Source organism: Rattus norvegicus, chromosome 7 (genome assembly GCF_021556685.1).
Source record: "Rattus norvegicus strain SHRSP/BbbUtx chromosome 7, alternate assembly SHRSP_T2T, whole genome shotgun sequence".
In the NCBI taxonomy this organism is placed as follows: Eukaryota; Metazoa; Chordata; class Mammalia; order Rodentia; family Muridae; genus Rattus; species Rattus norvegicus.
This window is the reverse complement of record NC_141540.1, coordinates 121,974,811-121,997,477: the sequence shown is the minus strand read 5'-3', so window position 1 is coordinate 121,997,477 and position 22,667 is coordinate 121,974,811. Positions and strand designations below refer to the sequence as shown.

Genomic DNA, 22,667 nt, shown 5'->3' with positions numbered 1-22,667 from the left:
CATGTTGCCACATTAATGTAGGGTATAGTCATGTTTAAACTCTCTAAAATTTTAACTTTATGTTTTCTTTAGAATTATCTATCTGAAGACAAGTAAGAACAGAGTGATTCTCATAAACTTTTAATTTAAACAAAGCATTCAACTCACCTTCTCAAAATAAGGCCCACTGTCTGTGGTTCCCAAGTCTTTGGAATTAGGTGGACGGAACCCAGGTCGATCCTTCCTCATGATATCATTAAAATCCCCGAGATTCATTGTTCTCTTGTCCACATCAAATTTCTTATCTGAAAGGACATAAATAAAAACTTCAGGAATCAATGTGTCCTTCAAGAGCCACATGTAACCTGGCCCTTTGTTTTCTAAGGTCCTGAGGACACATCCTTTCTATTCTTTGGAATGAGACTAGGAAGAGTTCTCACTGGTTCAGGGTGCTTACTCTGTTCCTGGAACATATACAGGACCATTTTTCAAAAATTAAATATGTATCTGCTGCAGCTTCTCTACCATGGAACACTTGAGACTTGAGGCAAAACTGATTAAGCAAATATTTAGATTAAAATTGATGTGTTGGGTGAATATATCTTGTTCATGAAGTCGAATGTTCTCAGTGAGAGACCTGTCTGTTTTGCTATGTTAGCACCTGTTAGATAGATTGTTGAAGTTTTAAAGCAATTATGGGGAACAGAAAGGTCAGAGGCACTCCTGCTGCCCCGAAATTTAAAGCTGAAGAACTTGGCACAGTTGTGCGTGTCTACAGTACCTGCTCAGCTTAGTCTGCGTGCGTTATGCCGCTCTCCTCTCTGCATACATGCTGTCTCCTCCTCCCTTTCTTACCCCTATGAATCTGTTGTTATATGATGACACGATCGGGGTGCAGCTCAGACTATACATAATCACTGCTACCCAGGATTGTTTTCTCTTACTCTTAGTTTGATTCTTATGTTCCTTGGGGTGAGCAAAAGCATGACTGAGAAAAATTTCACAGACAAAAGGCTGATTCTGCATCTGCTCCGGTCACAATGGGAAAATATGTCAATGATCAAAACCTTGGGGTACAGAGGGTCAATTTGATGGCCTAGTTTACCAGCATCACAGACATAATAAAATAATCTGAATCTAGCTCCTAGTATTTGGGGGAAAAAAATCTGGATGGTAATAGGGGATGGTCCAGTGAAGTTTGTACTTTTCATGAAGTAACCAGCTCAGGTAGAACAAGGTTGGCTCCTGAGGTGGACACAACCTCTTCACAGTTAAACTATTTAACATTCCTTTGCATTCTCCTTCCTGGCTCTTCTGTCACTTGAATTTTCAGCGTCTATACTGTGTGGTGCATGAAATCTTACACAAAGTAAAGCATTTAGTAAATATCTATCCATCTGACTGCCTCAACCCCAGCAGGGCAGGAGATCCCAAGGGCCTGTCATAGCTCTGGAAAAATCCCATTCCTTTTTTTTTTTTCTGGAGCTGGGGACCGAACCCAGGACCTTTCGCTCGCTAGGCAATCGCTCTACCGCTGAGCTAAATCCCCAACCCAAACATCCCATTCCTATTTGTGGAGAGATACACACCTACAGACAAATCCATTTTGCTGCTTGGGTTATCCTCAGTTTGACTCTGAACAAAACAAAGCAAATACAAGTGAGTAAGGATTAAGGACACACATTTTTCAATCAGAGAAGAGGTGCTACTGATCATGTGAGACCTACATCTGACCACAGGCCCTCCACAACTCCCTCTGCATTGAGCTTGAAATTGGAGTAAAGGCTGTAACATTTTTGCAATCACAATTTGATGGCCATCCAATGCTTAATTAAATGTCTAGCATTAATCCCCCATGTAAGCAACATCAGTTCAGCTATGGACAGAGGACTAGCTCAGCAGCTGCCTGAGAAAATAAACTCATTCTTTTTTTTTTTTCTTCTTTTTTCTTTTTTTCGGAGCTGGGGACCGAACCCAGGGCCTTGCGCTTGCTAGGCAAGTGCTCTACCACTGAGCTAAATCCCCAACCCAATAAACTCATTCTTAACTCACAGTCAAACTCCACAAGCGGTAGCTCTGATGATAAACATCTTATTTTTCTTTTTAAAATATGGTGATGGGGCTGGGGATTTAGCTCAGTGGTAGAGCGCTTACCTAGGAAGCGCAAGGCCCTGGGTTCAGTCCCCAGCTCCAAAAAAAAAAAAAAATGGTGATGCAAACACTAGTAACAAGTGTCCACTTAAGTGTCTTTTTCGTTGCTACCTTTCCAAAAGAAAGGATGCAAAGACAATTCATTTTTAATGCTGGTATATATCACTTAATAAAATAGAAAACTGTTTAGCTCAAAGGGCCAAGAACATTGTTTAACCCATATTTAGATCTATAATTTTTGTAGTCTACATGGCAGTGGTCCTTAAGTTTGTACTATGCCTAAAATTTGAGATATGTTTACACATGAAGAAAAATGAAACTTACCAGCAATCCCATATTTGAAAACTGTTTGGCAAGAGGATTCATCCACGAATCATTGTTTCCTTTTATCGAGCACTACAGAAACAAAACACGTGGCCTCAGTCACAGAGCTCATCCCAACCTCCCCAAATTACAAAGTACACTGGAAACGCAAAGCTGAACGCTCACCCTTCCGATCCGATCCCAATAGCTTGGCCATTTTGATAATGACCTGTTCCTTTAGGTGACTAGTAAACCTAATAGCTTTGTCATTTTGATAATCATCTGTTCCTTTAGGTGACCAGTAAGCCCTAGGCCCAGTCATGCTTTCACCCCTACTTATCACAGTGAACCAGAAAGACGAAGTTTCCTTTTTACATGAAAGCAGTGGTATCAGATTGTGTAAGATGTCTATGCTACCACTGCCATCTCCAGTGGGATGCTCGCTCTCCTGGGACCCCAGCAGGCTTGTAACAAGGAAAGAATTGCTCCTGCTGCATGTTGTTTGGAAAGGAGTCTATTTCCACCAGACAGCACTCTCTGCGTCGGGGCAGTGAGGAGTGCATCCAGAGAGCTCCTGCTATGGTTCACAGCATGGAGGTCATCAGCTCTCAGTGGGAAAGAAGCCTGGAGGAAGACACTATCCTTGAGCTCTGGGACAGTGGAAGGAAGGGATTAATGGGATGTGGGGTGGGCTTTGTGGAGCTGTGCATTCCATAGGTAAAAATTCCACGTGCTATGATGTATCAGACTTGTTATTATTGTTGGTATTAGTTGAGACAGGATGTCCTCACTCACTAAAGCCCAGAACTCTTGATCTTTCTGCCTCTGTCTTTAAGTGTTGTGATTACGGTATAAGCTACCACAACCAGCTTGCTTGTGTGTTAACGTTCTCTCTCTCTCTCCATAAATAAATAATATTATATACTTACATCATATACAAAAATCTATATAACATTATACATTAGATATGTTATACTATTATATTGTTATATACAATACTATATAATTATAAATAACTATATTATATAATATATAAATTAAGTTAATAATATATATCAAGGCGGTAGGATACCTGTATTTAGTTAAGATTAAGAGAGTCCTCCTGGAAAGCAGGAGAGAGAGTGAGTATTTCGTGAAGAGCTTTTGGCTTTAGAAGGAAACAAATTGTGTGTGAGCATGCTCAACGGCACTGACCTGCATATTTACAAGTGGTTAAGCTGACAATTTTTACATTATTTATATTTTATCACATTAAACAAAATGAAATCCTTAGTACTGAAGGTCAGAACCACAGGCATTGGAATTGAAACATTCAACTCCCAATTAAGTAAACCTTGGTTGCCACCTGAGTTGGGAAAATTCAATTAGGATCTTTTATTCAATTAATTTTGATCCACTGCTAATTTGTAAATGACCAAAAGATTGCCAAAGCAGGCCAGACAACATTAGATCACCAAGACCCTGAGCAGTGTAGAGATTTCTTTAGTGACTAAAGAAAGGAAGTCCTTAGGGAAGGGGAAACCCAGAAGAACTGCTTCAACCAATGTCTCTAACAAAAAACAACTGTTCTATCCTACAGAAGAAATTAAGGTACTGAAACCCACAGCTTCAGGACACAAGGTGATGGTCAGGTGAGGGTCCTGTGAGACAGGGCAGGGTTTTCAGGTTGAAATTAAACATACAGGTATATGCTCCTTTTTTCTACTTTGTGTGTGTGTGTGTGTGTGTGTGTGTGTGTGTGTGTGTGTGTGTGTGTGTGTGTGTGTATGAAAGTGAGAGTGAAAAGAAGCATCTGTAAGACAGTGGTTTGGGTACAAAAATCATGGCTACAGATGAAATACTAGTGTCCTATGTAAAAGCCGCAGTAGAGTGCTTGCCTAGAATTCTCAAGGCTCTGGCCTCCATCCTGAGGACTGGAAAATAAGTAATAAACCACCATTCCAAGAGGAAACGTGTTATAAGGAAAGTGAGGTATCTGGAAGGCATGCCTGGCCCAGGATGTGAGGAAAGAATCTAGTTATAGCAATGGTAAAGACGGAGCTTTCACGTTACTGGAGAAGAGCTCTGGGCCTTGGGATGAGTCAGGTAAAATCAAGACCCACTGATGACCACTGGGAAAGCGAGTACTATTTGGTGTCTTTTTACATTTTCTTTTTCTTTTTCTTTTTTTTAAAAAAAGGTTTGTTTTATGTATGAGAACACTGTAGTTGTCTTCAGATGCACCAGAAGAGGACACTGGATCCCATTACAGATGGTTGTGAGCCACCATGTGGTTGCTGGGAATTGAACTCAGGACGTCTGGAAGAGCAGCCCGTGCTCTTAACCACTGAGCCATCTCTCCAGCCCATCACTTTTACATTTTCATGGAGATTTGCCCATAGTACTTGTCTCTAAATCAAAAGCCTAAGGTTTTTTTAAAAGCAGGCCTCAGGAACTGCTTAAAATAAATTACAACATGAAAACCTCTACCATACAAATTTCATTTCACCTATAATGCCATGTCTAATAGTTCAAGATTTCAAGGTCAGGGGACAGGAAGATTAGGGGACACAAGGGAAGTAGTTATTGATTTATAAGGAAACACTTGGTGACTTCAGCTGCTTCATTTCCTCCATGAACACAGTCTCTGTTTTACCTTCTAGGAGTGAGTAAGTAAACTGAAGCACTACCTTCATTTGTTTCTTTCCTCCTTGTCCCCAGCTTGCTGAGTTGTGGGAGGAAGTGCTTCCCTGAGAGCCGGCGGTGTTCCAGACTCCTCCATCATCTTCCTCTTCCCAGCTAGGATGGCGAGCTCCTGTGACTGGGCCATCACTCTCCCCCCAGCCGTCTTGCATAGATTTGGAATCTTTAAAGGAAGAGTGAATTAATTCTTTGCAGTAAATACATGTAACAAACAGATTTCTCGCAAATGTAGCATTTTAATATCTTTGTAGTTTTGTCTGCTCCATCTACATGCAAGGCAAATGCATTACTCATACTTAAGAGAGCAGACAACAGACATTACAATCAAGATCTTTGTACAAGCTATGATTCTTCCTGGAACCAAGGAGACAGTGATTCAAAACTCAAAAATCTCACCCCAATTCTAAGAAGTTTCAGAACTGGGTATGCTACACACCTGTAATCCCAGCACTTGGGAAACTAAGGCAGGAAGATTACCATTAATTTGAGGCCAGTATCAACTATTTCAGACACTATCCCAAACAAATCAACAAAACTTGTGTGTGTGTGTGTGTGTGTGTGTGTGTGTGTGTGTGAGAGAGAGAGAGAGAGAGAGAGAGAGAGAGAATATGAAATTTGCATTTCATTGCTAAGAAAATGGTTGCCCCTAGTGAGCATGGCAGCTGAATGTCAAGTCTTTCTTTACAATACTAACAAATGTAGGTGTTTCAAATAGGCGTGACCAAAACACAACTACACAACTGTCTACCTTGTTTGGGATGAAGCAGAAATAAAAATGGGAATAAAAACCACAAGGCCACCAGGTGGTGGTAGTAAAGCCTTTTAGGTCGTTGGATCTCTGAGTTCGAGGTAGCTTGGTTCCAGTTCAGCCAAGGCTACAAAGAAAGACCCTGCCTTGAATAAAGAACCAACCAACCAAACATCCACAAAAACCCCACAAGACCCTGGAAACTTGAAGGTTTTAGGTTCTGAAACGTATTTGAAATGCATTAGTTATGCCTAGATGTGGCTTGATAAGAAAGGAGGAAAGTAATGTAGAGGGCAGATGGGAGAAGAAAAGAAAGGACAACCAGAGAGGAAGGCACCGGACACAAGTGTCCAGTTGGTTCTGCCACTAAAAGCTTGCAAGAAAACTTTCATTTCCCTCCGAACACTGTATAGAGCTGGATTTGCTTTCATGTGGATGGAGTGGGGAGCTGGAAGTGGCTCTTCTCTGTACGCCTGCCAATGCTGCTATCCTTGAGACAAGGACCAGGCCTATGAGAGACAAGTTGCCACTTGCACGCCAAGTCTACTTACTGGGTTTCATGGCATTGGGAGCGCTGGCAGGTGTGTTTCCCCAGCCTGTGGCTGATGCTCCTGCATCATCCATCTCACCCCACCCAGGACTGCTTTCATTTGGCTCACCCCAGGCTGAAGTCCCATTATCTGGAGCAGGTGGTGTGCTTTTGCTCCAGACTGCAAAAAAGAAATGTGTGTCTTTAAGGATCCATTGAATACTTAAGATCCAGTGGAGTGAAGGAGGCAGGCACAGTCATACTTTCTTGGCAGAAACAAATTCAACCTTCATGGAGGGCATTTGGTAATGACACTTTCCAAAGGTCCAATGTACATGACTTCTGACTTAGTAAACTCACTGCCAGAAAAATTTACCCTAAAAAATGTACTAAATGTACATTTTATGTACATTTATATGCACAACAGTGTTCATTGTATTAAACTCTAGGGGGAAAAATGGAAGCAATTTAAATATCAGGAGATAGGTTATACCAAGTGCGGATAAAGTATAACTTAAATATCTACCAGAGGAGACAGGTTAGAAAAAGTTGAGTTCATGAGATGAACTACATATGAAACAAGTGAAAGAACTGTGTGAGCTACAGAAAGCTTAAATATATATGAAAAGAAGCAGGACATAGCTACAGGACTACTGCCTGCCTATCTGGGGCAGGCCCTGGCATCCACATTCAGGATCCCTTCCTCTTCCCCACTAAGAAGCTGACAGAACAAGGTCAGATGAACACTGCAGAAGTATAATTTCTCCCATGTTCAAAAGAATTAAAGCTTAGGTATATTTCTAAAACATAAGAGCAAGACTTATGAAGGAAACAAACTTCAACAGCTTATGGTGAGAATCCCCGGAGGCTGAGAGTGTCATCTATTGTCCTTTGCTGTCCTGTACAGTTTGGAGAGTCTATGAACATAGGATCCTAGAGCACCAGGAGTGTGGTTCTGGATAAGCAGTTAAAGAGTAGCTTCTATTTCTGTCCGCATTTTTTAAAAAAAATACTTAAAAAAGAGCTAGTTAAAAACAGTCACTTTGCATGTTAATTAGTGTTCCTAATTTTATTTACTTAAAAACTAGGTTTATTTAGAATGCTGGAAAACTTAACAAGATTAATTTTAACTAAAACAAAAAACAACCTAACAATCCTGAAAGGTGCATTTTCTTAATTGCTGAGTCTTTTACAGGGACATTTGTGGCAAACTGAGAACAGAATTAAGCACTGTTGCAACAGTTGGATTTTGGGTATCTGACTGTCCTTAGCATCTTTGTAAGCGTACTGCCTAGAGTCAACATAAGTCACCTAAGGAGGTGGGAATGCAGCTTGAGGTAGAGCACTTGCTTCGTGCTCAATCAAGTCTCTGGGTTTCAGCCCAACACTAAAAAAATAAAATAAGTTTGGAGACTCCAGCTGTCCAGACACCAGCTGAGATACAGCACTGGAACAGTCTCTGGGAGAACACCAGAGTGCTCTCCTCTACGGAGGAAGGAAACACAGAAAGGGGTTCATAGGTAGAGCCCGAAAGGAATGAAAGCCAATCTTTTTCTACCTTAGTTCTTTATTTTTAAACTCAAGAGTAGTTTGTTCTATAAGAAATAAGCTTATTTGGTGATTTTTTTTTGTTATTTTTAAAATTATACAGACAAATAAAATTGTAGAAAAATAATTCTGTGAACCAAGAGTATTGTCATATTTTCCTTGTACCAAGAAAGACCACTGTAATGTATGAGAGCAGGTGCCAGGCCCCACAGAAGGGTTCTTGGAACAAGAAAGCTGGAACTGGAAGAACGATCCTCATAGTAAGTTAAATAGATTCCCCGTAACAGAGAGGGCTTAGACCAGGATTTTTTTTTTTTTTTAATTTTACTTAGGCTGAGAAAAGAGTTGGTACCTACCTGATGCTGATTTTCCGGTCATCGGGGTAGGCAGGTTTGGTTCTCGAGGTGCTGGGCCCCCTTGAGAATTCTTATCCCAAAGGTTCACATTCTTGTAGTTATAACTGTTAGGGTCTCCCCAAGCTGAAGTGCCATCATCGATGTCCATTTTTCGACTAATTGACTGTGGGGATGGCTCCTCCCAACCACTGGGTTCATCATCCTTAGGGGTTGCAGGTTGGGGCCCACTGCTCCAGTTGGAATTAGAAGGTCGAACATTGCCTTGAGGTGGTGGGGGTGGGCCTCCCCATGAACCAGAAGCCTCTGGCTGTGGTGGCGGTGGCTGCTGCTGCTGCTGTTGGTGTTGTTTATTCCAGGAATTAGGCTGTCTGCCAGTCTCATTCCATGCAGGGGATCTTTTGCAATCTTCCCACCCACCTTTTGAAGCGAGGTTTGTATTCCCACCATTGCCCCAAGTTCCAATTTCACTCTGCCCTCCTTCACCCCACCCAGACACAGGCTTATTGGCAGAACTTTCCCAATTGTTATTTTTCACTTGATCAACCTCCTCGCCCCAACCATTCTTCCCAGAAGTCCATCCTTGGTTGGGCTGGCGCCCACCTCCCCACCCCTGATCCTTACAAGAACTCTCATTCCAAGAGGAAGGTGTCTTTTCATCCGCTCGTCCTCCTCCCCAGTTAGAAGAGTTGTTGTTCTTGTAGTCATTCCAGCCTCCTGTACTCTTGGGGTCTTTCCACTCTGTTGAGGCTGAGAGCTCCCCCCATCCAGACTTCATTTGATTGCTTTGGCTGGGTGCATCTCCCCAGCCCCCTGAGTTCTTGGTCTGTGTGGCAGCGCTCTCCCACCCCTCAGTTCCTTTGTCAGATTTCCCCTCAGGCCTTGGCACCTCTTCAATATCCCACACTGTGTCCTGCTTAATTTGAGTTTGGCCCCAGCCAGTGTTTGAGAGCACCCTAGGGTCCAAATCAGTCCGGCTCAAAAGAGTCTGCAAGACAGCCTGGCAATCAGGATGTGCGGGCCTGTATGACCGACGACCAGAATTATGACTGTCGCTACTTCCTGCTTTGTGGTTGCTTCCAGTGCTTTGACCTCCAACTTCACTTCCTGCGGAGCTGGAAGATCTTCCCCAACAGGGAGCCTGGGCATTGCCTTGGTTTTCTGGGAGGGGGTGGCCCTTTTGATTGTCCCATGCTCCAGTGCTAGAATTTGGTTGGTTTGGACCACTCCATTCTCCAATTTTCAACTCATCAGACCCAGTCGGCTGTTTCCATTCTCCCTGAGAGACCCCAGATGTCATTTTGTTCCCTTCACCCCATTTGTTGTCATTAGAGTCCTGAGGGCCAAAATTCCAGGACCCACCCGTAGACCTGTTATTGTTGTCCCAAGAGTCACTTTGTGACCCAGTTGGTTTTGGAACGGAAGCTCCTTTCCAGGAGTCCTCTCTGTCTTTTCCATTGTTCCCATTGTTTCCAGAATTGCTTTGTCCAGAGACTGTGTCAGCTCCAGAAGGCCCCCTAGCTGCGCCCCAAGACCCAACACTCCCAGTCTTTCGATCTCCAGTGCTTTGTGAAGGGGCATCAGTGCTCCTGGAGGTGTTCCCCAAGCCCATTCCAAAGGGCATTCCCTTATTTTCCATGGGGTTTGGTGAACTTAAGTTCAAGGAGTTAGTGTTTCCGTTTTTTGGTCCATCAGTGTTATGAATCTGAGCCTGTTCTCTGCCAGAGACAACAAAATTAACACCCGCATTCTCCATCTTTGACTGCTGTTCCCTGGATGCCTGACCTACTGTGCTGACTTGTGCACTGGAACTGCTACCTTCTGCCTCCAACACCCCTTTCCTACAAGTTCCTTCTTGGACCAATGCTGGCCAGGCAGATGGGTTGCTATTTGGGTTAAAGTTGCTGAAGCCAGAGCCAGGTCCAATTCTATCTTGACCACTGGTACTCCTCCAGGTTCCTAGTCCATTGTTGCTATCTGAAGTAGAGTTGGGAGACTGAACAGATTTAGCCTTAGGGTCAGATTTCCAGACCCCAAGATTACATTCATTCCCAGAACTTGCAGACTGGCACTGGCTCCCTTTGCCTTTGTTACTAGTGGTGCTTCCTGGCAGAGCGCTCTTCTCAGAGCCAGGGTTCGAGGCACTGTTGTTATCGGTGGTGTTTTCGGAAGAAGATTCAGTGTCTTTGCTGGCAATACAAGGCCACTCTTCCATGTCAGACCCGTCTACAATCACCTTGTCCCAGATGTGAATTGGGTTGGGGGAGGCGCCGTTGTTGGAGGAGGCTCCCGGGCCCCAAGTGGAATTTGCATAATTTGAAGCAGCAGCACCTCCAAGGGTTGACTCTGGGAAAGAGAGCATCTGTTAACCACCTGGAGCACTGACTGCCCCTGAAAAGCTCAGGGCATCCCCTAGACTAGCTTGCTTACCTGGTTGGTTTTCTGGAGTGATTTTAGTACAGTAGCTAGAGTTACCCCTTTACATGAGCGTGTGTCCCATGTCATAGTGCCAGTGCAGAGGTCAGAGGACAATTGGTTGGAGTTGGTTCTCTCCTTTTACCATGTGCACCTTAGGGATTGGAACTCAGGCCATCAGGCTTTTGAGGACACTCTAGAGTTCCTCTCTGTCACTGCCTAGTGCTGTATGTGCTACAACTAACTCCATATCAGCTCTCAAAAGCTACCCACTCTACTTGCCAATCTTGCTGAAATACAAGGACCTTCTTGTATCCTAAGAAAATGCAGCAAACCTTAAATGTGCTGTGATCTTTAACCTATCCTAACACCCCACCCCTTTGGTTCTATTACTGCTCTCTGAGAGCGTTCAACAATTCCTTAGTGCACAGAAAAGCAAAAGCTGCTAGTTGGTTTCATTAAGATGTTCTATGATCTAAGGCCCACCAGTCTTTCCAGTTGTATCTTTTATAACCTACAAAGATGTCTACAGTTTTACTCTGGGCACCATTTTAGGCTGGCATCTACTGTTTTTCTCCTCCCAAGGCCACACAGTGAAATTTATTCATCTTTTTAGACATACTTCAAGTGCCACTTTATCTATGAAGCAACTTCTGAGCTTGTCACCTGAAAAATCTTGTCTCTAGCAAGAGCCATTTTTCTCAGTGTGGTGTGTGTTCACATCCTTCCTTTCCCACACTGGCCTTTTCACTGAGAGCCTATCTTGCTAATGTATGAATTCCACACACATTCTGCTCAGTAAGCCTTCTCTGAATGATGAGTGCCCCTTAGCTAGCTTTGAAGAAATGGGAGTGTGCGACAGACATGTTCAGACTCCCAAAGGGATTAAGTCTGATAAATCAGTACTGCACAGCATATAGCTCAACAGAAAGTACTAGCATACCTAGTGTGTATGAGGGGGAAATAATGTGTTTTAATAATTTTTTTCTAATTTTTCCATTAAAACAAATTAAAAACAACATATATAAAACGAGGAAGCACAGAATCTTAACACCTCGAGACTATGCTGGTCTTGCCTATGCTTGATGGTATTCAAAGTCTAGTTGGTTTTCTCTAAAATTTGTTTTTAGGATTATGTTTAGTTATGTGCATGTGTACTATGTGGTACATATGAAGAGGACAACTTCTGGGAGTCAGCCCTTTCTTTCCACTCTGTGGGTGGGGCCTGAAGATGAACTCAGGCCATCAAGCGTGGTGGCAACTACCTTTGCCTGTTTATCTCTATAGCTCTCAATTTTAATATAACCTAAAAAGGCACATTGTTTTTTAAAAGGGACTGGAAACTCTTCGCTACTTAAACTCTTGGTGGCATATGATCTCACAAACCTGAGGTAGGAAGATCATGGGCCTGACACCAACCTAGGCTATACCTAAGATCCTGTTTCAAAAGGCAAGACAGAAAGAACTCTCAAGACTTCTAACAAAACTCCTCAGGGAAAGATCCCTCATGTCTATATTACAATGTCTAGCATAGTTCAAAATCCAGGCTTCTAAAATTAAACACTGATTTAAAAAAAAAAAAGAAAAGAAAAACCAAGCCCTTGTTTAAAAACTATAGGATGGTATTATTATTATCATCTGGTATTCTCTGAAGATTCTATACTACAACGTAAGTCATCATTCTGGAAGCATAGAGTTCTGGAAAAGGATTTAGAAAAAGCCCCATGCAAGTCTCACTTCCTGAACACAGCCGAGGAACTACACAGTCTATGCTTTCACGCCAAGATAGCACAACCCAGCTGAGAGAACCGCCCATGCAGATCCTATGTTGGGGCCCTCACCCATCTGCTGCCCAGTACTAACTCTATATTAACAATTGATTCCAGGAAACAAACAAAGGAACGCTCTCCCGCTTTCCTGGCTTTCCTGGCGTCGTGTCTTACCTGGTGCCGTCCCACTCTCGCTCTGCAGCAGCGCTCCTGTCACTTGTGCGTTGTTGGGGTTTGCTCCAGGTGCTGTGCAGGGAGGAGGCCCCGCCCCACCCCCTAGGAGCATGCAGGACGGTGGAGGGGGCTGCCCACGTTTTAGTAACACTTTGTGGTCCTGCTGGCAACGGAATCGCGGTGGCACCTCCCGAGGCATGTAGCGGGCGGCGCTTGGCGGTTGTCCGTTCGGCACTGCCACCCTTTTGGCATTGTTGCCACCATTGACTGGTGGCGATGGAGAGCTGCCAATTGGGCTGGCGGCCGTTGGTTGGCTTAAACTTGGTTTCGTCACTTCGGGCACTGAAAGACAGGAGTTGGGGAAGTCTTCTAAATTAAATACATTTTTCTAAAATCTGTTTTAAAGAGCTTACACTTTGTTCTCAAACGATAGGCTTTTTAAAATTCCTGTAGGATGTTCACCTTACTAGGGTAGGAGTGGAGGTAGCAGGCGACACTGATAAATAATAAAAAGAGCACATCCTACTATTTAAGTGGGAGAAATTAAGCAACCGTCACTCACTGCACCAAATCCTGGAAGGTACAGTTGTAGCCAAGCACTCAGTAGCCCAGAGGACTTTCCCTTCCTCTAATTTCTTTTCTTTTCTTTTCTTTCTTTCTTTCTTTTTTTTTTTTTTTTTTTGGGAGCTGGGGACCGAACCCAGGGCCTTGCGCTTGCTAGGCAAGCGCTCTACCGCTGAGCTAAATCCCCAACTCCCCTCTAATTTCTTAATAAAAAAAAAAATTACCTTTTCTTTCTTTCTTTGAGACAGGTTTCTTTATGTAGCCCTGGCTGTCCTCCGACTTAGAGCTCCACCTGCCTCTGCATCCTAAGTGCTGGAATTAACGGTGTGCGCTAGCACCTGGCTCTACATTTTTGTTCCTTTTCGTTCTGTGTACACATGCTACGGTACACATGTGGAGGCCATAGAACACCCTGAGTGAGTGGCTGGTTCTATCATGTGAGTCCTCGGGCTGGAACTTAGGTTGTGAGCTCTGGCAGCTTTACTCTCTGAGCTAAAGGTTGTAGACAACCAGCCTATTTCTTTGAAGTCCTCTGTGAACTTTTTCTGAAGATCCTGACTAGGCACAAGACGCACACTTTGCCTATGATCTTACAACATAACATACTGAATTATATTTGAAGTCTCTACTTACAGACCTCTCTCTCATTGATGTTAAGTTCCTCAAGAACAGAAACCATCATTCATTCTCCTCTCCGTAGAACAGACACAGAACTGGCACCTACAGAGGCCTACAGGCCTAGAGAATCACAATATTCCACATGACTTTGGTTCCTACAGCCACCTGGTCAAAAGGTTTATCTGTGACTGTTTCAACATAACAAAAATATTAGAAATCTTTCAGCTTTTGTTTTTAAAACACGTTTTAGCTCTTCCATTGCTATAAAAAGTCAAATAGTACAGAAATGTGCACAGCAGCCATGAAATCACTACACCCAGGTGGACCTGCCGGCTCCCACCTCCACCCTGACTACAGAGGTTCTTACTCTCCACTTCCTGTCTTCATCTTAGAAAAGACCACCACTGTGTATTTCTCTTTTATAAATTCAGACTTATGATTGAACAACAGTTTTGAATACTTTCATGATAACAAAAAATCATTCCTCCCAAGAAAATCTGCCCAGCACACAGAGACTGGCAATACTATAGGAATAATCTGAGGCCCGCATTCCTGCCAAGCAACTCTGGGAGCAGTATTGCTTTGACTGCTGAAATGATGCTGGCCCAGCATGTTGCCATTTAACTGCCTCCTTTATGAGGAGAGAGATACATCATCAGAAAACAGGGGCCCAGACTAGCCACCACTGGGCACTACTGAATACTGTGAGTGACAGGAGAAAAGAATAGTTGGCTGAAGTAAGTTCCAGGCAACTCATGTGTCTATTCTTAGCCAATCACAAGATAGCACTGGCCTCCCAGTGAAAGGGTGGTGGCTGTAATGTGATGAGCAGAATAAAAACTTAAACCAGTCATTGTCTAATATTAACATAGTACCATCCACAGAACATCTAGCAGATGATGGACAAATAACTAGTAAATATCTGTTTCTGGAATATTCCACATGTCATTACTAATCTTCATTTCTCATATGAGAATAAAGCCGGGCAGATTTCTTTCAGCTACATTGCGATGCTGCCCTTCTACAAATGGTTTAGGCTCTCTAAGTTAAAGTTGTCACATGCCTTAACTTTATTAAATAAGACAATGACAGAGCAGCCTAATGAGAGTAAGGGCAGACTAACTTTATAATATACACAGCTGCTTCAACCCCAAACTCTGGTCAGTGTTTTATATTGTGCCAGAATCCTTGTACAACTCCTTGTGGCATTTTCCCCAATCATATCAAAGACAGGACAGATGTGGCAAGGAGAGCACAGCTCCACTACTTTTCTTCTGACATGGTGCTGGCTCTAGGGCTCAGGTGCTGACAATTCCAGGACGTGGTTAGAGAACTTCATTGTGCTGGAGGGCCTGGCCAACATCGTCTTGATTTTTTTCTTTATTATACTTCTCTATGAATGTTAAACAAACAAGGAACAGCAGGATGGCTCAGTAGGTAGAGGTGCTTTCAACCAAGCCTAGAATCCCTGGAACCCACAGGCTGGACTGAGAAATGACTACTGCAAGGTGTCCTCTGACCACATCTGCACACAGTAAGTAAATGTAAATGTAAAACACCGGAAAGGCAAGCAAGACTCTTGACATCTCCTGGAGACGAAGCAGACACAGTTCCAAAGTTCCACTCAAAGTTAAGACGTCAGAATTGGTGTGAGCTGTCTGTCTGACAGAGACCACCAGGCCTGGGAGTGCTGCCCTTCAGGCCTCTCCTCAGTGTTAGTGATTTGTAGGCTGAAGCAGAAATAGTTCTGAAATGAGCTACTCTAGCCACCAAATCATGTTTATTTGGTTCAAAAGCCTCGAGGCCTCAGTTTCTTGGCCAGAGAGAGCCTATGAAGGTTTTAAGGAGTGGTGTGGCTGCCTGGCTTCTGACCCCTGGATTTAATTCCACCAAAACAACAACAACAAAACAAAAGAAACCAAAGCAACCAAAGTCTATGCTTTAAATAAAGTCTCTTGTCTCACAGGAAGTGAAAACCCTGTAAAATACTGTGTGTCCTATTTTCTAATTTCTCCTCATGTACCTTTAAGAACTACACTCCATTGACTCAGTCTTTCCTGCTCCACTCTTTTAACTTATACCACTCTCTTATACTCTTTTATTTTGCTTTTCAACTTCTAATTGTCATCATTTCTGAGAGTGTAAGGAAGGTGCCTTTTTTTTTTTTTCAGGAAAGTGTTCTTTAGAAATGTTTGAACTTGGCAAACTTCTGAATTTGTGCAAGAGACCAAAGAACTGCACAGAACCAATTACAAGCTACCACTTCCTACATCTTAATGGGGCCGCATGCACGCATGTATGCATGTACTCATGCTTGCAAACCCTTCTACAAATATTTGTGAAAGGGCTAGGGATATAATTCTGTGGTGCGCTCTAAATTCATTCCCCAGTACCAGAAAAGGAAAACTAAAACTAAACAAAAACAGTTAAAACCATAGAAGATATACCATTTTAGGTTAATAATTAAAAGATCTCATAGACTGGCCTATGCACAGGTGACTAGCCCATATTATGTGATTCTCAGTGACATTCAGCCCCCCTCGACTTCTTCACCTTCTACTCACACACTGGCTTCTGCTCATTATCACCCTCCTCCAGTCACCAATGTCTTCACTGCCAGCCTAGAGGGAATCTGGTATTTGCTCTCATGCCTGCAACTCCTGACTACTGGTTCTTCTGAGATTTACTCTAGCTGGCTCTTTAGTTTTCCTCATTTCCCTTTGGGGTCCTCCACACTGTGGAGCAAGGGTTAAACAGAGGCTGTTTAACACTCAATGGACATAAGGTTTCAGTTTCAACAAATCAACTATGTACCAGGAGAGTGAAAGGAGCCATAGAAAGTGGCTGTGCTTCAAGGCTTTATTTAAGGACAGTGAGCCAGAAATTTTATATTCTTAGACACTGTTCTTGGAAACAAAAAACCAAGAATTCTTTTTGCTCACAGGTAGTATAAAAACAAGCAGCAGGTTAGATTTGGCTTGTAGGACACAGAAGCAGCTTCTGATTTTAAACATCTTTTAGTGATAATTCCAAAATAGCAGCTGGTTTGGCCATTAGCTGACGTGGATGTACAGACCACACTCCAAACAGGAGTCTCCAACTCACTACCAACTTCCCACCTCAGTCTCTCAAGTGCTGGGTGGGATAGCAGGTACAAGTCACCACACCTGGCATCAGTTTATGTCTACTTCTTAAAAAATTACATTTGTTCATTTGTGTATGTGTGTGGCATATGCAGGCCACTGTGTGAGTGTGGCAACTAGAGGACAACTTGTTGTAAGTCAATTCTCCCAATAACGAACAGATGGGCCCTGCCTACTTCTCACAGGAGTTACTTGAGAACAAACTCTTCTTCAGAGGCTTTAGCTACTGGTGTGTAATTGTTTGCCAAACCATTATCTCCGCCTTAGGTCCTTTTATCCTCTCCCTTCCCCTCAAACTCTTTCCCCAGCCCTAAGCTCCATTATCTCAGCACAATGAAGGCATCACCCGACTTGGTAGAGGTGTTTAGGTCACCTGTCCTCACCCAACACTCGAGGTTCCCCAGGACCGCAGAGCTGAACTCCCTCCTCTTTATCAGCAGTTCTATCCAGGCTGTCCACTCTCCTTCCCTCCCATATGAGAACCCTGAGCTCACATGTCTTTGCGCATGCTTTATGACAGCTCATATTCATTCATCTTAGAGACACCAGCTTGCTCTCTCTTCTTCCCTACTTGTGTGTATGTAGTTTTGATGTGTGAGAGAGCATATAGGCGTGTACATACCACAAAACATGTAGATTTCAGGGGACAATTTCTAAGTTTGTTTTATCCTTCCATCATAAAACTCAGATCATCGAGCTTGAATGGCAAGTAATTTTACCCACTGATTCATCTCACCGGCCCTAGTTCCATTTCCAACCAAATGTCCCCACCTATTAGAACGCACAAGTACCTCTAGTGTGGGGCTATGTAGATAGTCTAAATTATCTGAGCCGCTGTCATGCACTCACTATATAGGCTTCCTGGAATAAGCTCAGAAGCCAGTGTAGTAAAATGACCCACAATCCCAGATATGCTGATGGGAAATGCTTTCCTTCTGATGTGTGCCAATGAAGCATGGGGAAAGGCTATGATTTAATGCTTTGAACCACAGTATCTGAAAACTGATCCCACTGAGCTACACGATTTCCCATTTCTTTAACTCAGTGTTGGTACTTCTGGGGTCAAAATAAGCCCCACTGAAAACAAAAACAAAGTGGATATTTACTGTGGACATGTTCAATTCTAGCTACCAGAGGACTGAGGATCCCCAGTTAGGAAGACACGAAAGCTACACAATCCCATGTATTTGAACTTGCCTAAAATGATAAATTCTTTGGCTGACATGACCCAATCTGTGCCTGGTCCATGGTCCACACTGATGTCCATTACAGACTGGCAATTCCCACCCTGGACACTTTCTAGCAGCTAAAGGCCACATTAGTTTTAGCCATTTCATTGCATACTGATAGCTCTCATTAAGCCAACCATTATCCTATAGCACCCTTCAACAAGGCTAAACTGTTATGGCCAAATTCTGCCATTAGGTAGTTTGTGTAATTGGGCTTTTAACCTTAGACTAACCCTCCCTGTGAAGTTTTACCCTAACCTGAGTTATTGCATGATTTTGGAAACCATTTTGTCTAATATCCATAAAAGAGAATCTAAACTTATTCCTAAGTCCTTCCTTTTCCTATTAGCTGAGTAGTAGGCACAGCGTATCCTCATAGAACTTGGAGTCAAAACCCCTGTCCTACTCTCCCCTCTGGAATTCTGACCTGTATTGACTGGTTTTTGTGTCAACCTGACAAAAGCTAGAGAAGGAGCTTTAGTTGAGGAAATGCCTCCATGAGGCCCAGCTGTAAGGCATTTTTTCTCAATTAGAAAATCTGAATAGAGCCTTTCCTCCCCAACTTGCTTTCTGGTTATGGTGTTTTGCTGCAGCAATGAAAACCCTAACTAAGACATCACCGCACTGTTTATAATGGTGGAGGATAAAGGAAGAACACAGAACCAATCTACTGCTTTTCTGAAATACAGAAAAATCTTACTTCAATCCTTGTACAACCCAAGACTTGGCACCAACAGTCTTTTCTTTTTTCTCTGCTGGGGAAAGAGTAGATTCATCGTTAAGGGGAGATCGCTTAAGGAAGATAACTATTGTTGGGGAGAGAAAATGGAACCAGAAATGTCAGCTCAGGAGAAGAATGAGGAGAGATCCCAATAGACAAAGACTTGACCAAGAAAAAGAATAAACCTAGCAAGTCTGGTAAGTCTGACACACCTCAAATTATAAATATGTACATGCTTTTTTAACTTCCTGTCTTCTCCTTGGAGACCTGAGCAACCCTCAGCTCCTTTAGGATTATCTGACTTTATTTTCTGGTTGAGGAAGTAGGAAGAGTAAGAAGACAGAGAAGTGAATCTCATCCACGATAGGCATGAAAAAGACTTCAGTAGAAAGGAGTGCACAAGGAGGAAAGCTCCATTTCTTTCTCTTTCTTCCTTTTTTAAAGACTTTGGCATAAGATAGAATAATCTGTTTGAGAACAGATCTGATATTTATCTATTTATTTATTTATTTGAGAAAGAATGCCCAATGAACTTTGTTTTCTGATGAAACACCACTGACCATGGCTTAAGTAGCTAGGCTTAGGAACCCAAATTCTACCATGGTCTCCATGTTCTACCAACATAGAGCCTGGCCTGTCAAGAAAACACCAATCTTCACACCCAAAAGTCCTTTAATAGGCAGTAGCACATGCCCATAACCCCAGTCCTCAGGCAGCAGAGGCAGGATGATCACTGTAAGGTCAAGGATAGCTTGGTCAACACCAAGAGGCTCAGAGTGGCTATAGCTAGATACTGAAATTTTGTCTGTCTCTTTCTCTCTCTGACATGTGCGTGCATACACGGAGACACACTAAATCCTATCCAAGTCCATTCACATAGTCTACTTCTAAAAAAGTTTAGAAAAAAAATGTATTTGTTGGATTTTCCTAAAAGAAAGCCTACACAATTGTGGGTTATGAACTGGCTGAACCAGACAAGAGAAGAACACTATTCTACTAACCAATTAAGATAATTGTAGGGGTTGGGGATTTAGCTCAGTGGTAGAGCGCTTGCCTAGCAAGTGCAAGGCCCTGGGTTCGGTCCCCAGCTCCGAAAAAAAGAAAAAAAAAAAAAAGATAATTGTAAAAACAAATTTTCAGTTTACTTTCTAAATCACTTCACAGTCCCAGGGCACAATCTTCTTTGAAATGTCTTTGACTAGAAATACAATATACTAATGTGTAAGCGTCTGACAACTTTCTTTTCATAATTATATTTCTTAGGAAAACTATCTTAGATAAAATATCTCTGAAGACTGACCACCTTTACTGACCCTTCTTCTATCACTGAACAACATTCGGCCTGTTGGTCAAACTGACCAAATCAAACCAAACTATCATTAGAAGGACTTGCATCAATCCAAGTCTCCATTACCCTTATCTGATTTTTTTTTCTTTTTAAAGCCAGGGCAAAGGTTTTCATTTCATGGGGCCTCATGGACACTTCATGCACACCTATAAATGCTCCAGCTTAGAGTAAAGGTCTGGCAGCAGCCTGGGCTTGTGCACTCTGACGACTCTATTATATGTTTTTCTAATACACACCTAATTGAGAACCACGTATTAATGTGCTCAAATATAAGTAGTATCTAAAGGAATTCTTTCTCCCACTCTTAAGGCCTGCTAACCCAAAGTGACCATTACCAAATAAAACTACATAATTAGAACCAGGAAAGCAGAAAGAACCATAGGAAAGGACAGACTGAGAAACACCTAAGGGTCACTTGCTTCTGTTTGCAACACACAATTTTTCAAGCAGAGTTAACTTATTCAAAATCTGGCATCTTTTAAAATGTGAACATTCTAGATGTGACACTCCATTTTCAGACAAATATGTACTCCACGGACCAAGACTGGAAAGTGCTCTCTGGAATTTCCATCTGAACTAGGAGTTGATCATTTGTTCCTGTTCTACTACAAGTTCTGTTCAAAATCATGATTCACACACTTTTAAAACAAAGTATTTACTCTTTTGTTTCCTAAAAATGTAAGGCCAACTAGAAAGACAGTTCCAAGTGCTTTTAGTTTGTCATTACTGCTCTGCAGTGACTGCAGACAACCCACCTTAATTACTGTGCACCCACTCTCTCCTGAGTGGACTGCAGGCTGAGTCAGCAGCACCGGGAAACCTACACAGAGAGAATGAAACTCTTACCTTTGGTTTTTTGTTCCGTGACCTGAAAAGGAAATAACAGATATAAGTAAATAAAATTTGCTTTTTAGTTCAATAATATATTGTATGATCATTTTAATTTTATTAACAGGCAATTCAAGTTGTCAGTATATACAGTACTCAGCCTCAGTTGAAATCTAAAACAGCTGGGAGTCAATTTAGACATCTTTCTAGAGCTGTTTAGCCATACTCACACACCTTGGATATTTGGAGGAAATCTAAATTAAAACAACAACAGCCACCCCCATTCCACTCACTAAATGACACAGACCCTATATTGGAGTTGTGTTAACCATTTTGATTGCTCTAATTTTTAGAAAGTCAAATAGATGTGGCCAGAAACTCAATTCACCACTAATACAAAAAGATCCCCTCCTGAGTATGAACTCAAATACTTTTGAGCAAAAACCTAAAAAGCCATCATGAATTTCAGTCTCATCAGGAATTTCACTTGCAAAGGGAGATTTGAAACCAAGTCCATGTGACTCAGTTACTGACTTACGTGGTGGAAATTCAGTCATCTCTCCTAACAGGGTTTTGGGTAATGGTAAAATCAGCAATCCCAAGTTCAATTGAAATCTGCTGTCATCATCAAAATTTATACCATAAAGCAGAGTGGTAAGACTGAATTGTGCAAAATTTGAACAAAATTTTATGAGCGTTTTATAAAAGTACTTCTTTATGTCATAACTAAGATTTTATGAAAAGGTCTTTAAATGATGGGTGACTAAATATAGTAATAAACTTGGGGTGTGTGTGGGGGAATCTTTGAAGCCAGATGGAAACTGCTTCTTGGGGAGGTGGGACAACAACATGGAGATACTCATCATATACCTGCCCCCCCTCCCTCTTTCTTTCCCTTCCCCCTCCCTTTTTATATTTATTGAGACAGGATCTCATGTAGTCCAGGCTAGCCTGAACTCTTTTTTTAATATTTTATTTATTTATTTACTTATTCACTTATTTATATGAGTACACTGTAGCTGTCTTCATCCACACCAGAAGAGGACATCAGATCCCATTACAGATGGTTGTGAGCCACCATGTGGTTGCTATGATTTGAACTCAGGATCTCTAGAAGAACAGCCCATGCTCTTAACCACTGAGCCGTCTCTCTACCCCATATACTCCCTATAATATAAAAACAAAACCACAAAAGAAAAACATCCCAAAGAAGTAAGCCAAAATTCTAGCCATGGATTGATTACAGTATTAAGACTGAGATTCTAACCTACTTTTCAAAAAGTTGGTCTGCTGAAGTACATTTACACTGATTATCTAACTGTAAGAAGAGTTATTAAAAATGAACTCAAAAGGGTTGGGGATTTAGCTCAGTGGTAGAGCGCTTGCCTAGGAAGCACAAGGCCCTGGGTTCGGTCCCCAGCTCCGAAAAAAAGAACCAAAAGAAAAAAAAAAAAAAAAAACCAAACTCAAAGTCCTCCATGCCCAGGGACCACAGAAAAAGAGGGGCAGAAAGACTGTAAGAGCTAGAAGTCTTGAGGACCAAAACAGTTCTGAACCCGACAGAG

The 22,667-nt window shown here is 42.3% G+C and overlaps 1 protein-coding gene across 27 annotated transcripts in view; it reads right to left on the bottom strand.

The window, feature by feature from the left end:
- Positions 1–22,667, bottom strand: part of Tnrc6b (trinucleotide repeat containing adaptor 6B) — a 217,497-nt gene that overhangs the window by 46,286 nt on the left and 148,544 nt on the right. For 16 of the 27 annotated variants that reach the window (XM_087555665.1, XM_087555670.1, XM_087555679.1 and 13 more), the window contains 8 exon segments: positions 21,121–21,142; positions 12,652–12,993; positions 8,297–10,639; positions 6,415–6,573; positions 5,103–5,278; positions 2,455–2,526; positions 1,569–1,614; positions 148–284 (listed from right to left, as the gene is read on the bottom strand). In XM_087555665.1, the coding sequence (XP_087411791.1) occupies positions 148–284; positions 1,569–1,614; positions 2,455–2,526; positions 5,103–5,278; positions 6,415–6,573; positions 8,297–10,639; positions 12,652–12,993; positions 21,121–21,142 (3,297 nt within the window). 27 annotated transcript variants of the gene reach the window in all.